Source organism: Hippoglossus stenolepis, chromosome 7 (assembly GCF_022539355.2).
Source record: "Hippoglossus stenolepis isolate QCI-W04-F060 chromosome 7, HSTE1.2, whole genome shotgun sequence".
NCBI lineage: Eukaryota > Metazoa > Chordata > Actinopteri > Pleuronectiformes > Pleuronectidae > Hippoglossus > Hippoglossus stenolepis.
This window is the reverse complement of record NC_061489.1, coordinates 11,050,771-11,073,415: the sequence shown is the minus strand read 5'-3', so window position 1 is coordinate 11,073,415 and position 22,645 is coordinate 11,050,771. Positions and strand designations below refer to the sequence as shown.

Here is a 22,645-nt window from a genome sequence, read left to right as displayed (position 1 = left end):
TTAAGGTGAAAGAAGAATAAAAAACATTCTTGCATTAAATAGATGTAGGACTTGTGTTTGTAAATGCGCAGTAACAACAATTTCAGCCATAAATCTTCTATTTGGGGGTGTTAAACAGACCCTGGGGCACATCTGGCTCATATACTCAAGCTCATCAAATCCCTCAGCATGACGTCACTTTGCTCGGTTCTTATCCCCCGTTTGCCACAAACCTGACAAATTTCTCACCGTCACTTTTTTCTAACTCTTCTCCTTTCACTTTTCCTCCTCTCTCTCCCTCTCTCCCTCTCTCTCAAACTCCAACCCGGGAGTTTGCGGCTCCCTCGCTCTCCCTCACACTCCTTTTAAGGCATTTAGTAGGTCGGAGAATAGCGTGTGACCTCTATCTGCAGGGGAAAACGTGCAACATCAGCAATGTGTTTTGGCTTTTTGGAGATACAACGGGGGAACTGCAGCTCTTTGCTCGGAAAGAGACGGTTGTTTTTAAAATGTTACCTAAAATGACCTGCTGCAATAATTAGTGACGTTAAACTACATGTTACACACAAGATTATAGTGGGCGTAAGACAGTGATTCTGCTAAGTTTAACATTCTCTGTACTTTCCTCCCCCTCCACCTACTTCTCTCTCTCTCTCTCCTTTTCCTCCATTATTCTCTCGCTTTTCCATCTGAACAAAACTGATAAAATAGCTTAATCTTTGCTCCTTTAGCAGAACACATTATGTCTCAAGTATTGATTTCAATACCAACACTCATCTGTTCTCTTTGACATTGATTTTATGCTGGGGCTGCAAGTAAGGACTACTTTTCATTATAGATTTATCTGCCGATTATTTTCACCTCCCTCTCGTGTATGACAAAGAAAATCCTCACTTCTGAGGAGCCGGCCAATGTCTGGCATTTTTGATTAAAAGAAGACCAGAAAGATTATTCGTCTGGAACTTAATCGACTTCCTGTCTCCCAGGTCTCTAGTTGTGAAAAGCTTAATAAAAATATTTTGAAAAAACGAAACATGAAGTGGTGGATCGGCTGGATTTAGTGACGCGAGCAGAGAAATCCACGCTGCGTGAATGAGGGAGGAGGAGGCCGCTGCTGGCGTTCACCGGGATCTCTCTCTAAATCGGAGACCATTTCATTTTTCGTTCTGGCTCCGTTCTCATCTGGAAAGTAATAGAAAAGACATGTGGCTCTTCTGACTCGACAAACCAAGTGAACAAAGAACATTTGTCAGGAACTTAACAGCTGAGTCTCTTGGCGGGCGACGACAAAATGAACTGGAAGTGAAAATAGCTCAGTTACAGCTGTGATCACAACCTCTACACTTATGAGTATCACAGAATCAAAATGAGTCCCATGACAGCAGCGAGGCACATCTTTATTACTTAGCGAGTCAATAGCTTCTCGTTTTCCGAAGGCTTTGGGCTCTTGGATGGTTATGTTCTGCGTTTCCCTGGGAGGGGGAATCTTTTTCTTATAATTAGGCCTGTGATGAAACATTTGGCTTGTAGTCTACGGATATACTTTATCAGTCAGGAATTTCTGGCAGCTGTTATGTGAGCAGGTATGAAGGTTATCCAGGGAGAATTAAATTAAGATTTGAAAATAGATTTTGCTGGCACACACTGAACAACAGAATGTTTTAATCTGAAGAAACTGTTTCTCTAATATCATTATAAAGCCAAAGTACAGGTTCCCATGGGTTCCTGTGTAAACGGTGTCACACCTGATCACAAGCCAGTGGTTCCACATGACAGCAGTCGTTTTGCAGACTATTTCACTATCTAACGGCTGTTTTTGCTTCTTAAAGGCTGAAAAGGACAAAATATTAGTGTAATACTGAGCTAGAAAGAAAATTTGATCTCGCAGCTTCACACAATCCTCTTATTACTTCAATAATAATAATGAGGTTTTAAACCTGATCTTGGTTTGAACTGCTGTCAAGAAGCATACAGTGATGAATCCTAGGACTCCTTGACTGCCAAATTATCGCTGTTTAACTTGTTAAAAATTGCCCCTACAAGCACAACTCCGTCATATATTGGGTTAATATGTGCACTTGTCTCATGAGTGTGGTTCCAATTGCAAAATACACTGCAATTTGTTTAAACCCGGCACCGCCCAGCAAGACTTTGGCAAGCGTTTGTACAAAAAGAGCATATTATAAACAGAAAACCCAGCAACAGACGTTAATATGCTTTGCACTCTTACAGTTCAGTGGATCAAATTTGTACACGGAGCACAAAAAAAAAAAATCACTGTGTGGAATTGTGAATGAACTTTATGAAAAGATATAGGTCAGATTCTACTCAAATTTGTTCAGTGGTTTTTGAAACAACCCGTTAACTTCTGTATAAGACAAAGAGACAAAAAGGATTCAAAAACAAAAAAACCTACCCTTCAGAAATATTTACTTTTCGAAAGCAATTTTTCTGGCACGGTTTTGACTCGCGATCAGAAATTTGAGCCAGAGCCAGATCTAAAACTAATGCAGGCATCAGGACAGTAAATATAATAGAAAGTGCAAGATGGTAACTCATAAGTATTTTGCAACTATCTGTCATACTGGGCCGAACCTCAAGGACATTATGCCATCTCATTTTTCTCAAAGTAAGAAAAAAGGAGGACGTGTGCTTTGTGGTGATTTATGCTGCTGACCAAGATAAAAATGGAGGTTTGTTGAATCCTTCAGGTGCCACCAGGTGACTTACTTGCTGAGAGTTAGGGTGAGGGAGTCTGTTGCTGCTCTAATCTGGTTCTGCGCCTCCACGTGGGTCATGTCCTCCGCGTTGGTGTCGCCAATGGACACCACCCAGTCTCCGACACCGACACCAGCCTGAGCGGCCTTCCCGCCCGGGGTCAGCTGGAGGGAAAGAAAACAGAAACCAGATGTTAGGGAGATGTGTTTGGGGAGTGGTAAAAGCTCCAAGGGCAAAAGTATAACTTTGCTGTTTATAAAAATACACAGATAATGCTGGATGAATTGGTCAAACACACAACTAGACTAGACTTAAACTTTAACTGTTTCTTTCTTTGTCATGTTGAGTGCCTCCACAAAATGTCATGGAAACCGGTTGAGTCGTTTTTGTGTAACCATGCCTCAATGTTAGAAATAAAAAAATAATTACTTCAAAACACAAAATATAACTTTTGATGCTTTTCCTCCATTTCACTATTGTTTTGTTATCCTAGTCAGTATATATAATGCTATATTAAATATATATATTTATATACACATTAAAGAGATATTACAGATATATAATTGTTTTCAAAACAAGACTTAAAAAAAACTGCATTACCAACCTTTACATCATACAGATAAGAGAAGCTCAAAACAAAGATATAGAATATCTAAAAATGCACAGAAACGTCTGTTATCCACAGTTAATAATCAGCTCAGGGAGTCTGTGTGTCTGGGTGTGACGGCCCCGTCCAGATATTTCACTCAACACTACCAGGAACAGGGATTACATGTCATCATGATGTCATCAGTCATCAGCATATAATTTACTGCAGATGGAACTCGTGAAAGCCGCAGACACAAACCATATGTTACACAGAGTCACATCGTTTACTGGAACAAAACATCCTCTCTCCCCCCCCCAATCGAGACAGGTAGGTCATTGACGACTGACATCATCCTCTCACACTGACACAGAATGCAGACGTACTGAGTCAGAGCGAAGCAGGGTGAGGTCTTGTGACACACAGGAAGAACTTAGTCTGTACAGGTAGTAATGGTTTTCAGCATGTGTGACACCGTCTGTCATGAGCTCTAAAAACACCAATATACACAGAGGCAATGCCACATCGTGTTTAGTAAGGGCTTAGTCAGCTTGCCCGTGCGGCTTAATAAAACTCGAGACTTGTGTCAAACTCTCAGATAACTGGAGTACAAAGTGTTGGGCATCAGATAAGGGAGCGAGTGCTGGGATTTCGGGCCAAAACCCCATTAGGATTAGTCTCTGATGTCACGGATCCCTGCAAATGTTAGCTCATCAAAAGCTCAGAGGACTCAGCGGTTCAATCAATAGTTTTCTGCCATGTTCAGCTAAGCTATCACACTTGCCACTTTGATTTCCGTACATTAAACATAAACACTCGTGTGAGCGGGGAGGAAATGTGCCCTGTGAAAAACGATGACAGCTCAGGTTGAGAGAAGCGACTCTGCGCCTCTGAAAGACGACTAAGTTGGAGGCTGCCTTGAATCAAAACACGGCAGAGATAAAAATAGGAGGCAATGCATTCCTCGGAGGCGATGCAGGCTACCCTTATTTTACAGCCGAGTTCAAACACCACTTTAATTGCCTTTGATTTGCACACACTGGAAGCAATTAGAAGGGTTAAAAAAGAAATAATTCCTCCACTTTAGAAAAGGAACTTCAGAGAGTTTTAACAGCTTCCACTGGAGGAAAACAACCATGATATGGACACATGTGACATATTCTTAAAGGCGGGGGGCACGGCCTGGCACAGTGCCAGCGAGGTTCACTGCAGAAGAGCTGCCCCCTTTTTTTATTAGCATACAGGCTAGTAAAACTTGAGCACCTTGTCCATTTACAAAAAACAGGACAATTATTTTGTTAGCTTTAAACAACAGAATATCCCATTAATTGGAGCTAGAGAAGCGCCATCGCAAACCTCGAGGGAGCTGTACTAAATGGTAACTCAACAAACAGTCTTTAATCTGCGTAAAAATTTAAGCACTTAAAATATTACAAGACAGTGCGGTAATAGATACCCATGCTGGAATGTGGACAGAAAAGAGCAGCATTTAAAGAATGATCAAAGAAGTGTTTAATGAGAATTACACTTTGCAAAAACAGCTGGTCCAGGCTTATCTTGAAGTGGGGACTTTGATAAAACAGACAAGAACTAAAGTGAAAATCGGAATAAATTAATGGAGGAAAAGTCTTTTAAATGTTGTTGTACCGAGTATAAAAGGATCACTGATCTAATCCCACTGAACATAGATTTTAAAGCAACTGCTTTCATCAAAACAATAGATGAATGAATATTTTTTATTGAAGAATGGTGTCATCTCTCCACTAGAGCTTCACTGACTTGCAGAATAACTGAAGCAGCTCTGGAGGCGCATGGCCTAACACCTCACCCACACATTTACCTGCTTGTTGACCGCTAATGCAAAAGGTGAGGAAAGGAAAAGTATAAGAAGCCAGAGAGACTGCAGATTGTATATGTGCGTGTGCGTGTCTGTGTGAGTTGAGTTACTGATGGACACAAACACCTGTGCTCCTGGCTCAGGTTCAGAGCGCAGCTGCTCCCTCACTTGAGAAGGCAGCAGTTAAAGTTGCTGCGCTCAGTCCTTTGGTTGGTAGGGGGCCGACAGAAACCTTACACCTCCCCCAGCAGTTTGTCAATACAGCGAAGGACAGTGGAAAACATGCTCTTGAATGCAACGTGCTGTGCTAGTCCTCACAACAACCACACATAGAAAATGAAGGGGCAGCCGTGATGTATGATAACATCTCGTAGCCGAGTCGGTTCCTCTGGTGCACGTAAAGAGCCGAGACACAGCCTCATCCTGTCTTAATATATTTTGTGCAAATGTGATTTGGACCTCACTTCAAACTTAGCCGTTATGTCTGAACAACCGAATACAGAATTACTGGGTTACCATCTTCGCCTGTTTCAAGGACTTTTGGCAGAGCGCAGCAGCAGGGCTGCTCTGGTGAGCTCATATTTCAAAGAATTAGCCAACCTTTCAAAACACAACATCTTGAATTCACTTCTGAAGTGATTCCGTGACTGTCCCTACAGGTGAGCCAGGGCCTCATACCCACTCTCAGCTGGATTCTCTTCCCTTTGGAGAAACCAATAACGCACTAGAGTTTATCTACAGCTGTGGATATACTGAACATGTAACTCTGCACCAGCTCACTTTTATTCTTTCCATGGCTATTTGGGGGCCGAGAGACAGTCTGTCCTTACATCACTCACACAGCACAGCTGATGCAAAGCCATAAATATCCCTCTGAGAAATGGAAAACCAAACCTGCAAGCATGTGGTTGCCCCGTAACGACTGCAGTGGAACACCTAGCACTAACTCACCTTAAAACAGTGCTGCACTGATCACAACATGAGGCATTCATGCCTAAAGAGCCACAGAAGAAATGCCCCCTGCAGGCAATCCATCAGCAGAGGACTGAATTATTAATTCACCCCTCTAACAACAAGGCCTCTTTTCCCTGAGTTTGTAAGTGAGTGAGGCCATGCTTAAGAGCGCACCACTGATGAAGCAACAGATGGCTTACAAGTCAAGACAAAGACACCGACAAACATAGACAAGACTCATTGACACATCCAGCTGTGGTGACGGTGAGAGGTTCACAAATCTCCCCGCTCGCTTATTGACATGACATCATCTGCAATTTCCTCCAAACATTTGATTTCAGCGGCGTAGCTCGTGTTTGTCGACAGAAACCAGATGGTGCTCAGGAGGCTCTGTTATAGTATCATATTGTTTATGGAATCACAGTGGCACAAGATCTGGGGCAGATATATGGAGAAAGTCCTCAGAGGGGCTTTTAAGGCTGGCTGCCCCCCACCCCCCCCAGACTGTGGCCCATTCAACTGAAACAGAGTTACGAAGAAATCTTGCTTCCTAAATGTTATGCCTTTCCTGTTGAAACAGGATGTTGGCACATGTGGAGAGACATGCAGTTTTACTTAGGAGGGCCACCGTCCTTTCAAAAGAGAAAACAATACCAAAAACAAGAAGGTCGGTTGGAAAAGGGTGAAAGGCCGCGCGATCAGGCTGCCTCAAGATATTCAGAGGTCAGCTTTCATAAGAAAAGAGGCTTGTGTGACAGAGGCCTATTGGACGCATGTTCAACCCTTGTTTGACCCATTAATGTGAGACGGCTCTCAGAGGATAATCTGTTCACAGGCACTCTAGACAGCAATTATACTTCTATAAACTATTACCGTCGGTACAACTGTCCGACAGTTGGTTGGGATTTTACTCGTCATGATTAGCAATACTCAAGGGCGTAACTGTGGGTTGAACATTGGGGGGTTAAGGTCAAATGACATGATCAAATACTGCTCAATCATTATTTCTAACTAAGGAATGATCGCTTGTTCTACTTTAGCAATAAATACCATTCATAGGTCATACTTGTCAGATTATACCAACTAGCTAGTGGCCAAAGTTGTAACCTTGTTCATGCAGCAAATCAAATTGAGTCAAGAAAACCAACCACTGTACAATGTTCTATAACAGTCAACACTTTTCATTCAGTGCGACTACTGGGGGGGGTTGTGCAGGCTGGATTGATTATGGGGGAGTGGGGGAGGGGTTACAACAATCCCCTGTAAATTATGCCCTAGGTCCTAATCTTTCTTGGAAAACATCTGTATAATGTCGACTGTCCCTTGGGGGGGGTAATTCATTATGTCTCAGAAAATAATATTGTTAATATCATCAGGGTTATTGAAGCTTACATTTGCACACAAACAACACATTTATAAGATAAAGCTTTTATTGAAAACTGGAAGTGAGGAATTCCAAAGATGTGGTTCTTTAAAAGGATGGCAGGGTGGGGCAGCATTGAGGGATATGTCCAGTGTTTCAGAGAAGAGGTTCCTAAACCTTTCAGCCCATGACCTCCCAAAAAAGCCATTCCAGACTAGTGACCCACGTTATCCCACAGAATAAAGAAATCCAAAGAAATCCTGTTGTGCTGTAAACTGAACTGCTGTAGCCGATGCTGTCGCTAATCGCCTCATGACTCACAAGGAGAAAAAGAAAGTATTTTTTCAGAGTTTGTAACAAATATGGTTAAATATGCCATTTCAAATTGTATTTGATTTCTAGAGATCATTTTGCAAACCCCCCCCTCCCCCTTCTGTGTCTCACAGCCACACGGGAGAATTGCTAGTTTGGGAACCACTGTTATAGAAAGTGACGCCTACTAGTAAGAAAAGATGTGATCATATCGTAGTCTGTGCTGTTTCTGTCTGACCCCTTTTCTAATTTTAAATACAATTCCAATGCCGGTGACAATATACTCCCAAGCCATATAGACATGTATGTTCACCAAAGCACAATAGCATCCAACCCATGTTCAAACATGATATAGAGATGGAGCTCACAAAGTGAAGAATATTGACATGTAGGGTTGTGACCACTATCACCGTGTCAGTATGAAAAAGAATGACATTTGAGTTAAACAAAGAAATGTGCCTTTTCTTGATTAATCTATTGTAGTTTCCTTTTTCCTTCATGGGATGAGGAAAGGCCGTTTTCAGGATAGAAGTTCTAAAACAACCACTAAACTAAAATGACAATAGGAAATCTCCAAGGTAGAGCGATACTCAAAACTGTCAAATAAATGTTATCAACCTATTTTTTCAGTTAATAAATGGGTCTATTCATGTTACGTCAAACATTTATTTTTCCTTTAACAATGACTTAATGGTTTCTCTTGGCCTGATCTACGTTCTACCTCTGAAATCACTGGAAAGTATCACAGAGGGACTTGGGGGAGTCGATCATATGGACGAGAAAAGTGAGTGTGGAAGAGTAGACAAGGGATTGTTTGCTGGCAGCGACGGGGTGGACACAAGAAAAATCTCAGGAATGCTGAGAAAGCATAGCTTTCCAGGCTCGCAGACAGAGTAGGAAGGAAACATGAGCATTCATAGCCCATGGAAACCATTTACTAAAACACACACACACACACACACACACACACACACACACACACACACACACACACACACACACACACACACACACACACACACACACACACACACACACACACACACACACACACACACACACACACACACACACACACACACGATGACAGTTACAAGTACTTCAAATACAAGGCAAATAATTGAAAATGACGTTATTGATTGTGTCACAATGAAACCAAACCCAGATTCTTTAAATAATAATGATCACTAAATAAATCCACACTAATTATCATGTAATCTTTACAAAAACACTTAAATCACTGATCATTGCTCAGTTATCACTAACAATCTCTTTGCCTCACAGCATTTTACTGAGGCTTTTGTCCTGTCACTCCACATGTTCGTCATTCTGTAATCGCTTTTAGCGGACTGTCTGGGGCTGAGATACTTATCTCATCGGCTACAAGCCAGTAAAGAAAAAAGACCACCCACTAAATTCATCCAATCTAAGCCCAGCGAGTGCACGCCTGACTTTTCTTCCTGTTACTAAGGGATACTGTATATCTTGGAGGTTTACATCCCCTCGTTGGGCTGTTTTCATCCTCTGCGACTGTGTGATTCACTGTCGAGGGCTTTTATGACGACCTAGAGGAGGGCCAGCAGCCTCTGAAAGGTAAAGAGAGAAACCCTGTCACGTCTTTATAACTCCTGGACCCCGAGGCCTGCACGGACTGCTGGAACAAGCCACAGAGATATTAGCCACTGACCAGTTGTTAAGGCTCCTGCCATAGAAATATGTTTTAGTTTTTTTTTACAGATTGTGAGAGACAATCAATCTTGCACCATTTGCTTTAACTAACCTGGTCGCAGGTAGTGCACAACATGAAAACTATATTACCTCCATCAAGGAGATTATGTCGTCATCTGCCTTTGTTTGATTGTTACCAGGATTACACAAAAACTACCACGAAACTTGGTGGAAGGGATGCAGTGTGGGTCAGGGAAGAAGCCGGGGGGGGATTCAAGATTTGTTTTCCCCATTTCCTCATCATTAGGAGATTTTTGCATTTTGAGACATTTTCATGGATGTCTCAGTGAATAATTCATGGATCTTGATGTATTGGTTTGTGCAATTTGGAGCAGATCCCAAATAAATCTGGATCTAGTGAATTTAAATGAGTTTTGGAACTGGACTGTTGGGCCGCGGTGGAGGTCTACGCCCCAAGTGCCCTTCTAGTTTCTCTCAGAGAGTAAACTAATCAGCACAGACTGGTGTACCTGGATTGCAGAAAAACTGGACCCTAGCACAGGCTGATTAATCAAGATAATCTAACTACGAGTAATGACTCACCCACTGACGGTTCACCTACAGTACACCTTGCCCGCGTCTGGATGGAAATTCCTGTAAGTCAGCCACTATGTCCTACCGAAAAATCCCCGTTTTGTTTTGGGGCCCATTTGTCGAATGAAGTTTGTTATTTTATGGGAAGAAGAAAATGTTTCTTGTCATGAATCCAAGGAAAACATTGTGTTTCTGACTGCTGTGCCTGCCAGAGAGCAGAACAGATACAGGACGTGTACTGACAAGGCAGGTGATAACTGCTGCCCTCACCACAGGATTACACTCAGTGTGCTCAGTGTGATGCTACTTACAAAACCTTGTATACTCTGAGCACCAAACCAACCCGAGCAACACACAATAGTTCATGATTTTACTGCTGCTTTTCGTCTTTTATAACCAGGGCTGGGCAATAAAACAACATCAATCATTATCACAATACAAGTGTCATCAATAGCAACACAACAAAGGCTCATTGCATGTTGATAAATTGCTTAGGCATTGTTCAATCCCAATAAGGAGATATAACGTAATTGATCAACCTCAGATTTGTTTAATGTTTTTCTGTTTATTAAGTGTTAAGTGTCATTCTCTGCTCATAGAGAAGAGTCGAAAAACCACAACCTTCTCTCAGGAGCAAAAATTTAAAGAAAGAAATAATAATTTGACATCAATTGTGATAACTACTGATATCAACTGGAATGACATTTTTCATCTTGATATGATTTGTGGCCATATCGCCCAGCCCTAATTATAACTGTGTGACAGTAACAACTAAGAAACAAAAGGATAGAGAGCCCAGCTACAGTGTTTGAATGACTGTGGGGTAACCTTGTCTGGCTAAGACCAAGACCGACCCATATTTAGTTTCCAATTAACACCCAATTATCTCTGAAATAGGTCACAGCAAATATTTAACTGAATTAATAAATGCAAATCAGTTTAACATGAATAGATCACACCAGCCTCTAAGGTAGCAATATAACAATGCCAATGGAGACTGAGTGAATGATAAAATGCCAGATCTGTGTGCGCAATAGCTGGCAGCAATGTTGGAATTATTTGTCTGTGTGCGCATGCGTGTGCAACTGCGAGTGTGAGGCAGTGTGTTTGTCAGGCAAAGCAGCACTGCACTTATAAGGCCTGGAAAGTGGGTTGCTGCTCTCTTCAATAGCAACGTTAGTTTATAGAGTTATTTGAAAATGCATTCAGTGAAGAGGCAGTGACCGAACATGGAGAGTAGGACAGCACTTGAAAAAACTAATGACAGCCAGTCGCTGTGACCGGAGAATGATGTCAATGCAAAGGTGCTGCATGTTAACACTGACTGGATGGATAAGGGTTGGTATACACAGCATAAAATGTGAGTGATAGGAAAATGAAAAACCCTTTTACTATGCAAACCCGAACAAATGAGAGATGACCGCACTCAGACGGGGTTATTATGTGGTGACCGAGCTTGTATTGAACACTCTCGTTCAAAGACTTGCGAATCTGCTAAGGCTTTCACACAGAAGCTTGTACGGACATAAACGACGGTGTGGAAACAACGGAAGGTGTGAAGGCCGCGGTGACGGCAGCGGCAGAGTAGTAGGAGTTGAAGTGGACGCCCAAAACAAAACAAGTTTCTTACCCTTGACACGGTGAGGGGCATGCTGAAGTCCTTGCCACCCTGCAGCCTGAAGCCCCAAGGCGCTGGGCCGCTGAGGGTTACCGAGTATACATTCATAGCCTTGAGGGAGAGAGAGAAGGAAACTGTGTGTTAATTAGGCCAAAAGCCAAACATCCTTATTACATGAAATCGGCCTACTGCTGGTTGTCTCCAACACAAACACGTGTCCAGTTTTAAGAATAACCATGTTGCATTAATAGACTAAAGGCGTCCTTTGGCAGAAATAATCAATTTCACTCTGCGACGGGACATTTGCATAAAGTACAAGACAATGAAATACCAGTGGTGCTGCTGGGACACAACATTCAAACATTTATCAATGCGCTAACTAATAGGTTGTCATCCCTTGCATCGTAATGTGAGGAGAGCGTTTACACCAAGGCCCCAGTGCAGAGTGTAACAAAGTGTGCTACCATGCAAATGAAGGCTCTAGGAAACATCTGCGACGTAAATCACCTGGACAATAAGAACAACAGCGATATTCAACAATTATTTATAATCAAACATGGGCCCAAATTCCCACAACATACACATGTTCTATATTTTGCATAATTATTCAAACGGTGCAACCATGAAGACACTGTGGGACCATTTCACCCACCAGAGCCACTTATTGACAGTGGATGGCATGGCACTAAATAGCCAGGTAATTTTAAGAACCCGAGGCAACTTGACACCCAGGGCTATGTCACTTGCCCTTATTGCTGTACTACTGACCCCTGTACCTGCACCCCCCGACTCGTCCTGCCCCAGCCCTACCAGGTTCATGACACGCTGCCAGCAAACCCTTAGATGCCACCACGCGAAACCTACCTTGTCCTCAAGGGCAGGCCACTAGCCCAAACCTGGGAAACAGCGAGGAGAGAGAGTCAGTAAGCTAGGGCAAGCAGATTCCCTCTCTGTTGGCAAACCCTGCGCTCCCCCGAACACCGTCTGTAACACAGGCAAGCCTTAGCCTCTCCTCGCTCCTCAGAGGCTATATAAGGAATGTAAAACTACACCAAACTATTTCAGCCCAACACCCACATGAGTCAGAGAGCGCAGGGGTGGGGCGGGGTAAGGGGGGGGGGGGCCAAGGAGGACGGAGAAGAGGTAACGTCAACCACCCCGACATTCTGGCAAACGCCTGCGACATAAAAGCTAATGGATATATGGAGGCTGTAGGAATAGAGTGCACAAGAGAGGCAGCAGACAGACACAGCTGAATTAAAGCAATATGGACGTCTACGTTCTCTCTGTGGAGGCCACGAAACGCAGAGCAACCACACCGGCAGTTATTTCATATTAACATCAAATGACCTCACTTTACAAGGAAAACGTAAAATAAACCAGGGACGAGGTTATAACTCATATTGAGGGCAAAAAAAGGGGGAAATGGTTCTTGTCTTAAATGCGATAAAAGCAACCAGCCAAGCAGCCCAAAGGATCCCATCCATAAAACCTGCTAAACCTAACAGAAAGGACTTTCCATGTTGTTGTGTCAATGCACTTTGGTCAAACCTTTCCAGAGCATATTAGCAACATGGTTCATTAGATTAGTTTTGTCATTATGCCGTATCATGTGTTAAACAGGAAACTAAGAAAATATGTTATAAAGTTAGACTGCCTGAGATCATAACAATGGCAAAAAACAATAGTGGCAACAGATAATAGAGGTTATATCACTTGTGTCAACAGTTTATATTCATATTTGAATTGATTTTAATTAGATAATGGAAGTAACAGCATGTGTGTGCGGATGTATTTCAGTTCATTTAAAATACTTCTCTCTGTAAGCAGGTGGAGAAATCATGAGTTAAAGTTATGAATATAAATAAACTGCTATGTTGTGTATGTATGTTCTTAATAATTCAAGTGACGCTATCCCTGCTTATGGTCTGGCTATTTATAAACCCCACCGGTGTCCCCATTCTGAATCTATAGGAACTTTGTAAAAGAAGTGCTGAACAGCCCACTGTCCTCAAACACACTGAATTGCAGGATTCTATATTTCCTGGCTGCTGCACAACCATTAGCTTATGTGGGTTTTCTTCTAAATGACTCCAGCGTGTCCAAGACAATCATTAGCAACAGGTAATTAAAGGCTACGGTGAGAGCAGTGAATCAGCGGCATTACAGCACAAAGCCGGAGATATTAACAGCCAACACAACAGAGGAAGAAGAAAGAAGTAAAGAAAAGACAAAGTCTGGGCTGTAACAAAAGTAGTTTTCGGTGCCTCAGATGAGGCAGCCAACGCTATAATCTGCACAGTGTGGAGCTCAGCACAGCCCATTCAATGACTCCCACTGCGGAGGAGAAAGTTGGCTTCAGACAGGGAAAAGTTACACTAACTCACAAAGGAATGCAATTAAAACGCGCCGGAGCCAGAGGGGGGGGATCTTACCTCCGTTCCCTCCGTGTGTTCGCCGGACATCTCGACTCGGTGCGCCGGTAGAGGAGAAGAAGATCAGTGGGTAAATTGCGGGCTAACTCTCGGACTTCCTTGAAGCCGCCGTGGATCCCTGGTGAGCAGCAGCCTCCTTCCCTCAAAGTCTCTTTTAGCTGAGCCCCGGCGGAAACGTCACAGGTCACATGACAGATCCGTCTCACTGTGGGAGTCAGAGGAGGCCTCACTCTGAAGATATGTATTAACCTAACATATAATACTCTATCTCTGTAAGTTATAATAAAATATCATTTAATACTTTACCACGATCTCTGTAAGTTATAATAAAATATCATGTAATACTCTACCACGATCTCTGTAAGTTATAATAAAATATCATGTAATACTCTACCACGATCTCTGTAAGTTATAATAAAATATCATGTAATACTTTACCACGATCTCTGTAAGTTATAATAAAATAACATGTAATACTTTACCATGATCTCTGTAAGTTATAATAAAATATCATGTAATACTTTACCATGATCTCTGTAAGTTATAATAAAATATCATGTAATACTTTACCATGATCTCTGTAAGTTATAATAAAATATCATGTAATACTTTACCATGATCTCTGTAAATTATAATCTAATAAAATGTTATACTTTACCACGATCTCTGTAAATTATAATCTAATAAAATGCTATACTTTACCACGATCTCTGTAACTTATATTAAAATAACATATAATACTTTACCACGATCTCTGTAAGTTATAATACAATAAAGTTTAAAATAAAGCATCTTACATCTGAATTAAATCCGTATAACACTGTGGTGGACAGAATATCTGAAATACATTCAAGTATTGATTTAAAAAAACTAATTCAACAACAATAATGATGAAGCAAATTTTCATCCACTATATCTGATACATTTTTATCTTTTCTTTTGAGGTCAGGTAACTTCCAGATAGAACAAAATAAGTGGAACAAGTGGGACAAAATATCGTGCAAATGCTGAGTAGCGCTTTCTCATAAGGTATATTTTAACATGCTTTTGAAACTTATGTACATGTTGGTAATAATTGTACATAAGTAAGGGATGCAAGACTTTTATCTGCAATGGAGAACGTTATTCAGGCAAAGATTACTTTACTATCGTTGGTAGTTAGGTTATAGATGTGTAATGGCCTGTACCTCCTCTGTGACTCTGCCATATTGGAAATGTACCACAATGCCACTGACAGAACTGACACACGTTATTTATCAGATTAAAGACAATGTTATGCATCATCCTCTAGTGGTAGCTTAACAGTTGTTCAATTTGTTTGCAGAGCATTTTATTTATATAATTTGCTACATAGATTGTATTATTATTATTATTATTAGTAGTAGTAGTAGTAGTAGTAGCAGTAGTAAGTAGTAGTAGTAGTAGCAGTATTAGTAGTTGTAGTAGTAACACAGAAGAGTTGCAGCAGGTGACCAGCAGATGGAGACACACCCCAACAAAAGGGAGCTGGCACCCCGGGGTGCTGCTCTGCCTCATCATCAGTAGAACAAGTGAATAAATCATGAATCATCAGTGAGGCCTCAGCTCGAAGCTGTCATTGTTTCATACAGACGCTTTCATTACCTGTGCTGCTTGAAATAACTAATATCCGAGAGGAAATATTACATATTAAGTTAGTTTTTAATTGACGTTACCAATCTGTATCGTGGGGCTTTGACATTCGCTAGCCGAAGCTGTCAGGCGCAGTGGAACTTGTAAACACTTTGAGAAAGATGGCTGACAACGGAGCCCCACCGGCTGCTGAAGAGGACCCGGCCGCGGCTTTCCTGGCCCAACAGGAGAGCGAGATCGCGGGGATAGAGAACGACGGAGACGGGTTCGGGGCGCTGGAAGGAGCCAACGGCCACCAGCAGCAGCAGGAGCCGGAGCCGGAGCCGGAGCCGGCGCCGGCGCCGCCCGAGCCTCAGCCTCAGCCGGCCAGCTATGGCAAGTTTGTGCTAACCTCAGCAAGCTAGCAAGCAAACCAGCTAACTGAAGCTGCATTATAAGTGTTTGCGAACAATGGCTCCGGCACAATATGTTTAAAACAGCACCACTGGTTGATACAGTCGTGTGGTTCAGTCACTTTACACTGTCCCGTCTGTTTATTGATTTAACTAACGCAACGCTAGCTGCGGTTTAGCTAGCTAGCATGGTGCGTTTGTTTGCATAGTGAGAGCTATAGCGTTAATAAATGTTAGTGATTTATCATCCGGATCATTGGAGGTGTGAAGCTGCGGCCACCACCTTTACAACACCGTATTAACCAGCGTGTATTAACGTGAGGTCGTGAAGCTATAACACGGCTAAATAATGCTAGCTAGCTGTTTGCACTGTTCTGGAAAATCCAGTCCTGTGAAGTGACAACATCAGCGGTCAAACAGGTGCTGCTGCATTCTCTCATTGTGAACTGTGACAGGATCAGATGAGACACTGACGAGGCCCGGAGAGACCGAGCCGACACAAGTTTAGCCCAGGGGATGAGGGAGGGCGGCTAACTGAAGTCCTGATTAACATTTAATAACAGTAAACCTTGTTTTCTCATCACGATGTCAGACGGTTTCGATGACGAGCCTGCCACAGTGAATGGGGACATGTTTCAGGTGAGACTCCACACACCTTCAACCTGTCTCTTACACTGTAATAACCCTGTGTGTGTGTGTGTGTGTGTGTGTGTGTGTGTGTGTACACACTCACTTTTGTTACCTGAGTTTCAAGGTAAGGTATGAATTGGTCAGGGATACTGTAGGTTGTTCACTACAAATTGAGGTCAATGTAGTGTGTGTGTGTGTGTGTGTGTGTGTGTGTGTGTGTGTGTGTGTGTGTGTGTGTCAGTGTCAGTGTTAGTGTTATTCTGATTCTGAGCTCCATCAAATACTTGGTTTCCCTCTCCCTGTGTTTTTCATGATGCGTGTGATGGATTTACGATCTACGCAGTATTTAGATCACAAGCCAGTTTGTAATGGAGTCAGTGTTTCTCGTCCTAAAGGAGTCCAATGGCCCGACAGACAACTATGCAGCCATTGCCCAGGTGGACATTCAGAGACAAGAGCCGGAGAGTTTACGCAAGTGGAGGGAGGAGCAGAAGACACGCCTTGAAGTGTTAGGTGAGCAAACATGGTTTCACTGGGATAATAATCACCCTGTCTCCTGGTCTTCAGTTAATGCTCGCTGCCCGGCGCATCACTGGGATAGAAAGACATGACCCCTGTGCATCACCCCTGTGCCTGCCTCCCCACACTGGCTCCCTGTTAAATGTCCTATTGATTTTAAAATTCTATTGCCCGCTTTAAATGGCCTTGCACCAAAGCACCTTTCAAATATATTGACCTGATACAGGCTGTAGACTGCCATTTCTCTCAAATGATTGATATTGACTCTTATTTATACTATAATCTCATTGTTTCTTCTTTGTAAAGGACTTTGTAACATTGTTAAGAATAATGCTTTATAAATAAAGTATATTATTGTTATTATTATTAGTTTGTAGCTGTAATGTGTCACTGTGACTGTGTCATTTTGTTGTGTGCATCCTTACCCTGTCTGATTATACATTTGTTCTCCTCCTCTGTCTTTCCCTCTGCTGGCGACTCTGCTCTCTGCCATTTCGTCCCTAACTCAGACTCGGCATCCATGGCCGCTGAGGCAGAGTGGAGAGAGAAAGCCAAAAAGGAGCTGGAGGACTGGCATGTGCACCAGAACGAGCAGATGGAGAAGAACAAGGCCAACAACAGGTTAGTTTCTGACATGCCCTCTGTTAACATGTAGAGATGTAACAGTTGGATTATCATTATGATGTGATGAGGCCATAATCGCTACAGGAACGCTGTCTTGTCAGCTTCACAATTCCAAGTGCTGTTTTGGCAGATTGTCATTTTTCTCAGTAGAAATCATTGAAAAATGGCTTTAACTTTATATGTCAAGTCATCTGCACTGTGTGGCTACAGAATCACCATGACAACAAGATTATGTATTGGGTGAACTTTGAGATATTTTGTAAACTTGAATGTGTTGGGTGTACTTACTGCACCAAAATATCAAATGTCAGAGGGATTCTTATAATGTAACTGCTTCGTGTTTAAAAGCATTAAAGTCGGCTGAAGTCACTGTTTTACATTATGTTTACAATATCTCAGCCTTTTTTTTCTTTTTCCTTTACCGAGCTAACCGGTGCTTCTCTCACACTTTCCAACAGACTCTGTCCAAGTCTGGCACGGTATCACTCTGCATCTGTGGCTCTAGTGTTTGCTAGTTTCTTCCTCTGCTGCCCGTGAAAGCGCTGAGAGACAAACCTCTGATGAGATATCAGTCGAGATTTTAGTGTACAGTTAAAAATGCATGGAAAATAAAAAGGGAAGCTTGCTACCTGCAAGGAATGCAAACGGCAGAAAGCATCCGTGTGTCACTGACAGGTTTTTCCCAAGCTTGTTTATTTGCAACAGTTCATTACAGCTTTCCTGGTAGATTTTAATTACCCTGAGACCAGTTTAAACTTTTTTCCATTTTCATTTCCACCTCCTTGGAATTGTTTCTCAGCCGCTGACGTAACCCTTTTAATGCAGACCCTAACTTTTCTCTGCCTGTTGTTTGACACTGAACCTGTTCTCCTCTCTCCGTCTTTCCCCTGCTTACTTGGCCTTGCCTGCGTACTAGGATTGCTGACAAGGCTTTCTACAAACAGCCCAACTCTGATGTTATAGGCTTTGTGTAGGTTTAGAGCTCTTTCGCTTTTAAATGTTGTTTAATGTAATACATTACTATATGATTTTCCCCCAATGCATGCCTGAACACCAAAATGACCAGTTAGATTTTTTGGAAGGTTTAATTTTGTCTTTCTTGCTTTTTTTTTAATTTGATTTCCAAATAAACTCGATCGAAGTGTTTGATTGCCATGAAGAAATGCATGAAGTTATTGTGGATCGTATGCACAGGGTCCACATGTATTGAAGTTTGTGGTTGAGAACCATGTTTGGCTCAGACGAGGTTTGCTGTTGTGGAAACTGTTCTGAAAATCCCTGCAACTCATTCATGTCTTTCGCTCGTCTTCCCTCCCGCCTGCAGAGCATCGGAGGAGGCTTTCCTGGCCGAGAGTGACGGCGACAGCCCGGGATCGGAATGGGAGCGAGTAGCCCGTCTCTGTGACTTCAATCCCAAAACCAACAAACAGGCGAAGGATGTTTCTCGAATGCGCTCGGTCCTCATCACTCTCAAACAGACGCCTCTAGTTCGCTAAAGAGGAGAGCTGTCTTGTTCGAGAAACATTGCCTTTTTTTCAGTTTTAACCTCACGTCACACCACAAAGAGTTTTTACGCCCTTTTCCATAAGATTACTGGTATGTTTATAACCATCTCAAAATTCCGCTCCTCTTGATGCCTGTTATATTGAAGTAATTATACTTAGCCTCACTCTTCCGAGAGAAGATGGACTGCTCCTTTAGCTGATCAGTTCTGTCACTGCTACCACATAAGAAAATATTGTTACTGTAAGTTAAACATTTTTGCATTTTCCTTCCCTTTTAACTTATACATTTTTATTAGGTCAACTTTATTGCATGTCTCTGCCAATATTTTGGATGCACATGTTTTAGTTTTATAAATTTGCATTACACTATTTGAGCACTGTTAGGGATTAGATTGTAACCACTTATGCCTCTCATCAACCGTAACTAATTCTTTGTTCACATTTGTTGTTATAACCCAAATGAAGGTAGATTGCATATTTTTCTCTTTCACATACATAAGCTTGTGGCCTTTTTTGATATTGCTCTTACTGCAGTTTGAGTTTTCAGCCAGAGGGATTTTTCTTTCTTCAATTAGGCAACAAAAACAAAATCATTCACAACCAAAGATCTCTTCTAGCATCTAAATTATCCAGAGTTCACGTCATTAAACATTGTTTGGTATTTTTCTCATCTCACCGGTTTACTACGCAGATGTTTTATGCACCATTTTGTGTCACACTCAAATGTGTTTTATATTTTTTAAAACAGCAGTCAATGAGGTGTCAGTTTCAACAGTGATGTCTGCACATTGTTTCACATGTTGCCTATTTGGACTTGATGAATACTGGAAAAGTGAATGTTAACAGGGAACTGGAAAATAAAACAGTGGAGTACGATCCCCTAAATTTATTTGTACTTAAAATAGTTACCGGCTAATGACTGTTGCCAAACAAAAACACCCTGGAGATCGTCACTGGAATCCCAGTTTGTTCCACTGGTGTGAGAGGAGCTAAAATTACATGTGGCCCAATGCCAACATCCATCCGAACTTTATCTCACTCACTCCTGGAATGTGCTGCTAAAAATGCTTGATTCAATTTCAACCCTTGTTTTAGCATCAAGTTAAAAAAACACAATCATTGGACCAAGAAGTGCACAGGAGCAAGTCGTGTCTAGTTCTTATTCTTTGAAGGCACGATGCATATTTGTTTTATTGTCATGAGTCACACTTAACTAGCCACCACAATGCCTCTGTTTAGGTAAGGTAACTTCACAAAGTGCTGTGTCATTCCTAGTTCTTTATTTGGAGCCCTCCCTACCCCATGACTTTCATGTGACATTAAAAGTCCAAGAGTCTAAAGTGGACGTTTAGACTGGGTCAGTCTTTGTCTAGAGTCCTAATGTTTTAACCTGCTCACCCCAGCCAATCAAATAAAAACTCTTCACATTAAATTTCCACAGTGATTTTTTTGATTTAAATAACTTGTTTAATAAAAGGTTGTTTAAGAAATAGATGTCCCCAGACCACCGTTGTGAGTGTGATGTTTTATTGTAAATAACACACAGGACACCAGGTTGAAATGAACATTTATATATCAGAGGAAAGTCGGGTGTTGTATAGATAATTCTAGTGGCGATTCAAGAAGAGCAAGAAGCAAGAAACCATTTATATTGATCATAATTTTGCTTTGGTACTACTATAGCAGTCAAATAAAAAATTGTCCTTGCTAACTTGGTCTGGTCAGAATCATATTGCACCAAGTTTCTCCATAGTGATATCCTGAAATAAATTATTTTACCACCATGAGTTGTTTTCAAACAACATTAAATACAATGTTGAAAACAATACTTTGCTCAGTTGCTCTAAGCTGGACCTGGTTTGTCTGCAAGTGGTGTGGCAGTAAATTGAAATCAATAATGGCAGGAGGTGTGGAAGGGGTCTTCACTACTTGGATCTCAGAGCCGTGGTAAAGACACCGATAATAATGGCAACGACAGTGAATCCCTGAGCAGCAATACGTCCCCTCATCAGCAGCTGGGACTGCCGGGTCTTCCCTTGTTGGAAGGAACGGAGACCAAATATCAGAGCTCCTGCTGTTGCCAAACAACCTGGAGATCAAACAGGAAGTCGCAGATTAAAGACAGAATCTGACAGAGCAATGGAAACAGACAGGACAAGTGGTGAGCACCTACTGCAACTAATAATGTCACATACTGGGAGAAGATGAAGGCCTAACATACTACTGCTACTGCACTGTCCTTTGGTACAAGTACAACTGAAGTCCGTTCAGACACTTCTCTGGGTTGGACTTATTCAAATAAAGGAAACCACCAAAACAGTATAGAGCTTAAAGTCAGGTCTCAACAATAAAGGGTCATTTCACACAAATCAGTCTTAACTAGTAGTAGTTATGAGATTAGAAATAAAATTAGCACCAAAACCTACACTCAGTGTTAAGTGTTGCAACACAAGTTTAAAATAAATGTTTAGGAAATTTCTAAGTTAATATACAGGCCACACACACACACACACACACACACACGTATATATGTATGTATATATAAACACAGCAGCAACTTAGCCAGTTTCTCTGGTGTTAGCTCAGGATGTGACCGTTTCATACAAACCTCAGCTGTGTGTGGTTGTTTGTGTGGTTAAATCCCACCGGGCTGCAGGATGAAGGACAGTGACTTGTGTAACTCACCTATGGGGACGAACGGGTTCTCCTTGGTTTTCCTCTGGAGTTTCTCCTTGAACGTCTCGTCCCTGGTCAGGATGGACGGGTTGAACCCCTCTATGATCGGGGGTCCCTCATCAAACCCCGGCAGAGGAGCTTGAGCTGCGAGTCCTGGAGCCCCTGATGTCGTAGCAGCCGCCATGCTGGAGGAAACTCTGTGAGCTGCGGAAGTGAAGGACTGCACTTCCGCTTCGCGTTCACAATAAAAGCCCGTGCCCTTCAGACATCAGGAACGAGGAGTACATAGCTGGCGTTTAGTGCGCATCTCCGTCATCGCGGACAGGACACACAACATTCAGCAACGGCATCAATGCATGATAGAAGAATTAAAGTGCACCGCTCTGCAAAAAACAATGAGTCTCCTTTAGAAAAATAATGTATATATGTATAAACTCTTGATCCAAATATAAGAACTGACCAAATTCTGAATATACCATTTTAATGTTATATTTATAACACGTCTGCCATTATGTGGTTGTTGTTATGCACAGAGTGTGATTTATGAGAAAATCAGAGTTTTAATTAACGATAATGAATCATTAACCACAGATGGCCCTTTAACTTAAATGAAGCATCTTGGGC

General features: G+C 42.0%; 3 protein-coding genes across 5 annotated transcripts in view; 1 reads left to right on the top strand and 2 right to left on the bottom strand.

Annotated features, from left to right (window-relative positions):
- The window catches only part of pdlim7 (PDZ and LIM domain 7), a 34,804-nt gene extending 20,563 nt beyond the window's left edge, over positions 1–14,241 (bottom strand). Inside the window, exons 1-3 of the mRNA XM_035161779.2 lie at positions 14,065–14,241; positions 11,642–11,740; positions 2,710–2,861 (exon numbers count right to left, since the gene is read on the bottom strand). Coding sequence (XP_035017670.1) covers positions 2,710–2,861; positions 11,642–11,740; positions 14,065–14,094 — 281 coding nt within the window. The 5' untranslated portion in view covers positions 14,095–14,241. The remainder of the gene's footprint in view (positions 1–2,709; positions 2,862–11,641; positions 11,741–14,064) is intronic.
- A 1,362-nt stretch (positions 14,242–15,603) lies between these two features.
- On the top strand, positions 15,604–20,777 carry cltb (clathrin, light chain B). 3 transcript variants are annotated; one of them, XM_035161770.2, is made up of 6 exons: positions 15,604–16,050; positions 16,660–16,706; positions 17,093–17,210; positions 17,726–17,837; positions 18,757–18,810; positions 19,165–20,777. In XM_035161770.2, exons 1-6 carry the CDS (start codon positions 15,837–15,839, stop codon positions 19,334–19,336), a joined length of 717 nt encoding a protein of 238 aa, XP_035017661.1. In that variant the 5' UTR covers positions 15,604–15,836; the 3' UTR covers positions 19,337–20,777. The 3 variants fall into 3 exon arrangements, with proteins under 3 accessions (XP_035017661.1, XP_035017662.1, XP_035017664.1); XM_035161771.2 differs by lacking the exon at positions 18,757–18,810 and adding an exon at positions 18,299–18,319 and having other exon boundaries at positions 15,605–16,050; XM_035161773.2 differs by lacking the exon at positions 18,757–18,810 and having other exon boundaries at positions 15,608–16,050.
- A 123-nt stretch (positions 20,778–20,900) lies between these two features.
- higd2a (HIG1 hypoxia inducible domain family, member 2A) lies at positions 20,901–22,246 on the bottom strand. The gene is made up of 2 exons (XM_035161774.1): positions 22,031–22,246; positions 20,901–21,434 (listed from the first exon to the last, which is right to left on the bottom strand). The coding sequence occupies exons 1-2, from the start codon at positions 22,203–22,205 to the stop codon at positions 21,271–21,273; spliced, it is 339 nt and encodes a 112-aa protein (XP_035017665.1). The 5' UTR covers positions 22,206–22,246; the 3' UTR covers positions 20,901–21,270.
- Positions 22,247–22,645: the final 399 nt, after the last annotated feature.

What these genes read in the sequence shown, in the direction of transcription:
- cltb (XM_035161770.2), top strand. Translation starts at nt 15,837, where the DNA reads ATGGCTGACAACGGAGCCCCACCGGCTGCTGAAGAGGACCCGGCCGCG. An exon ending in GCCTCAGCCGGCCAGCTATG is followed by an intron (nt 16,051 to 16,659) that starts GCAAGTTTGTGC and finishes TCACGATGTCAG; the next exon opens with ACGGTTTCGATGACGAGCCT. An exon ending in TGAATGGGGACATGTTTCAG is followed by an intron (nt 16,707 to 17,092) that starts GTGAGACTCCAC and finishes CTCGTCCTAAAG; the next exon opens with GAGTCCAATGGCCCGACAGA.
- higd2a (XM_035161774.1), bottom strand. Translation starts at nt 22,205, where the DNA reads ATGGCGGCTGCTACGACATCAGGGGCTCCAGGACTCGCAGCTCAAGCT. An exon ending in GAACCCGTTCGTCCCCATAG is followed by an intron (nt 21,435 to 22,030) that starts GTGAGTTACACA and finishes TTTGATCTCCAG; the next exon opens with GTTGTTTGGCAACAGCAGGA.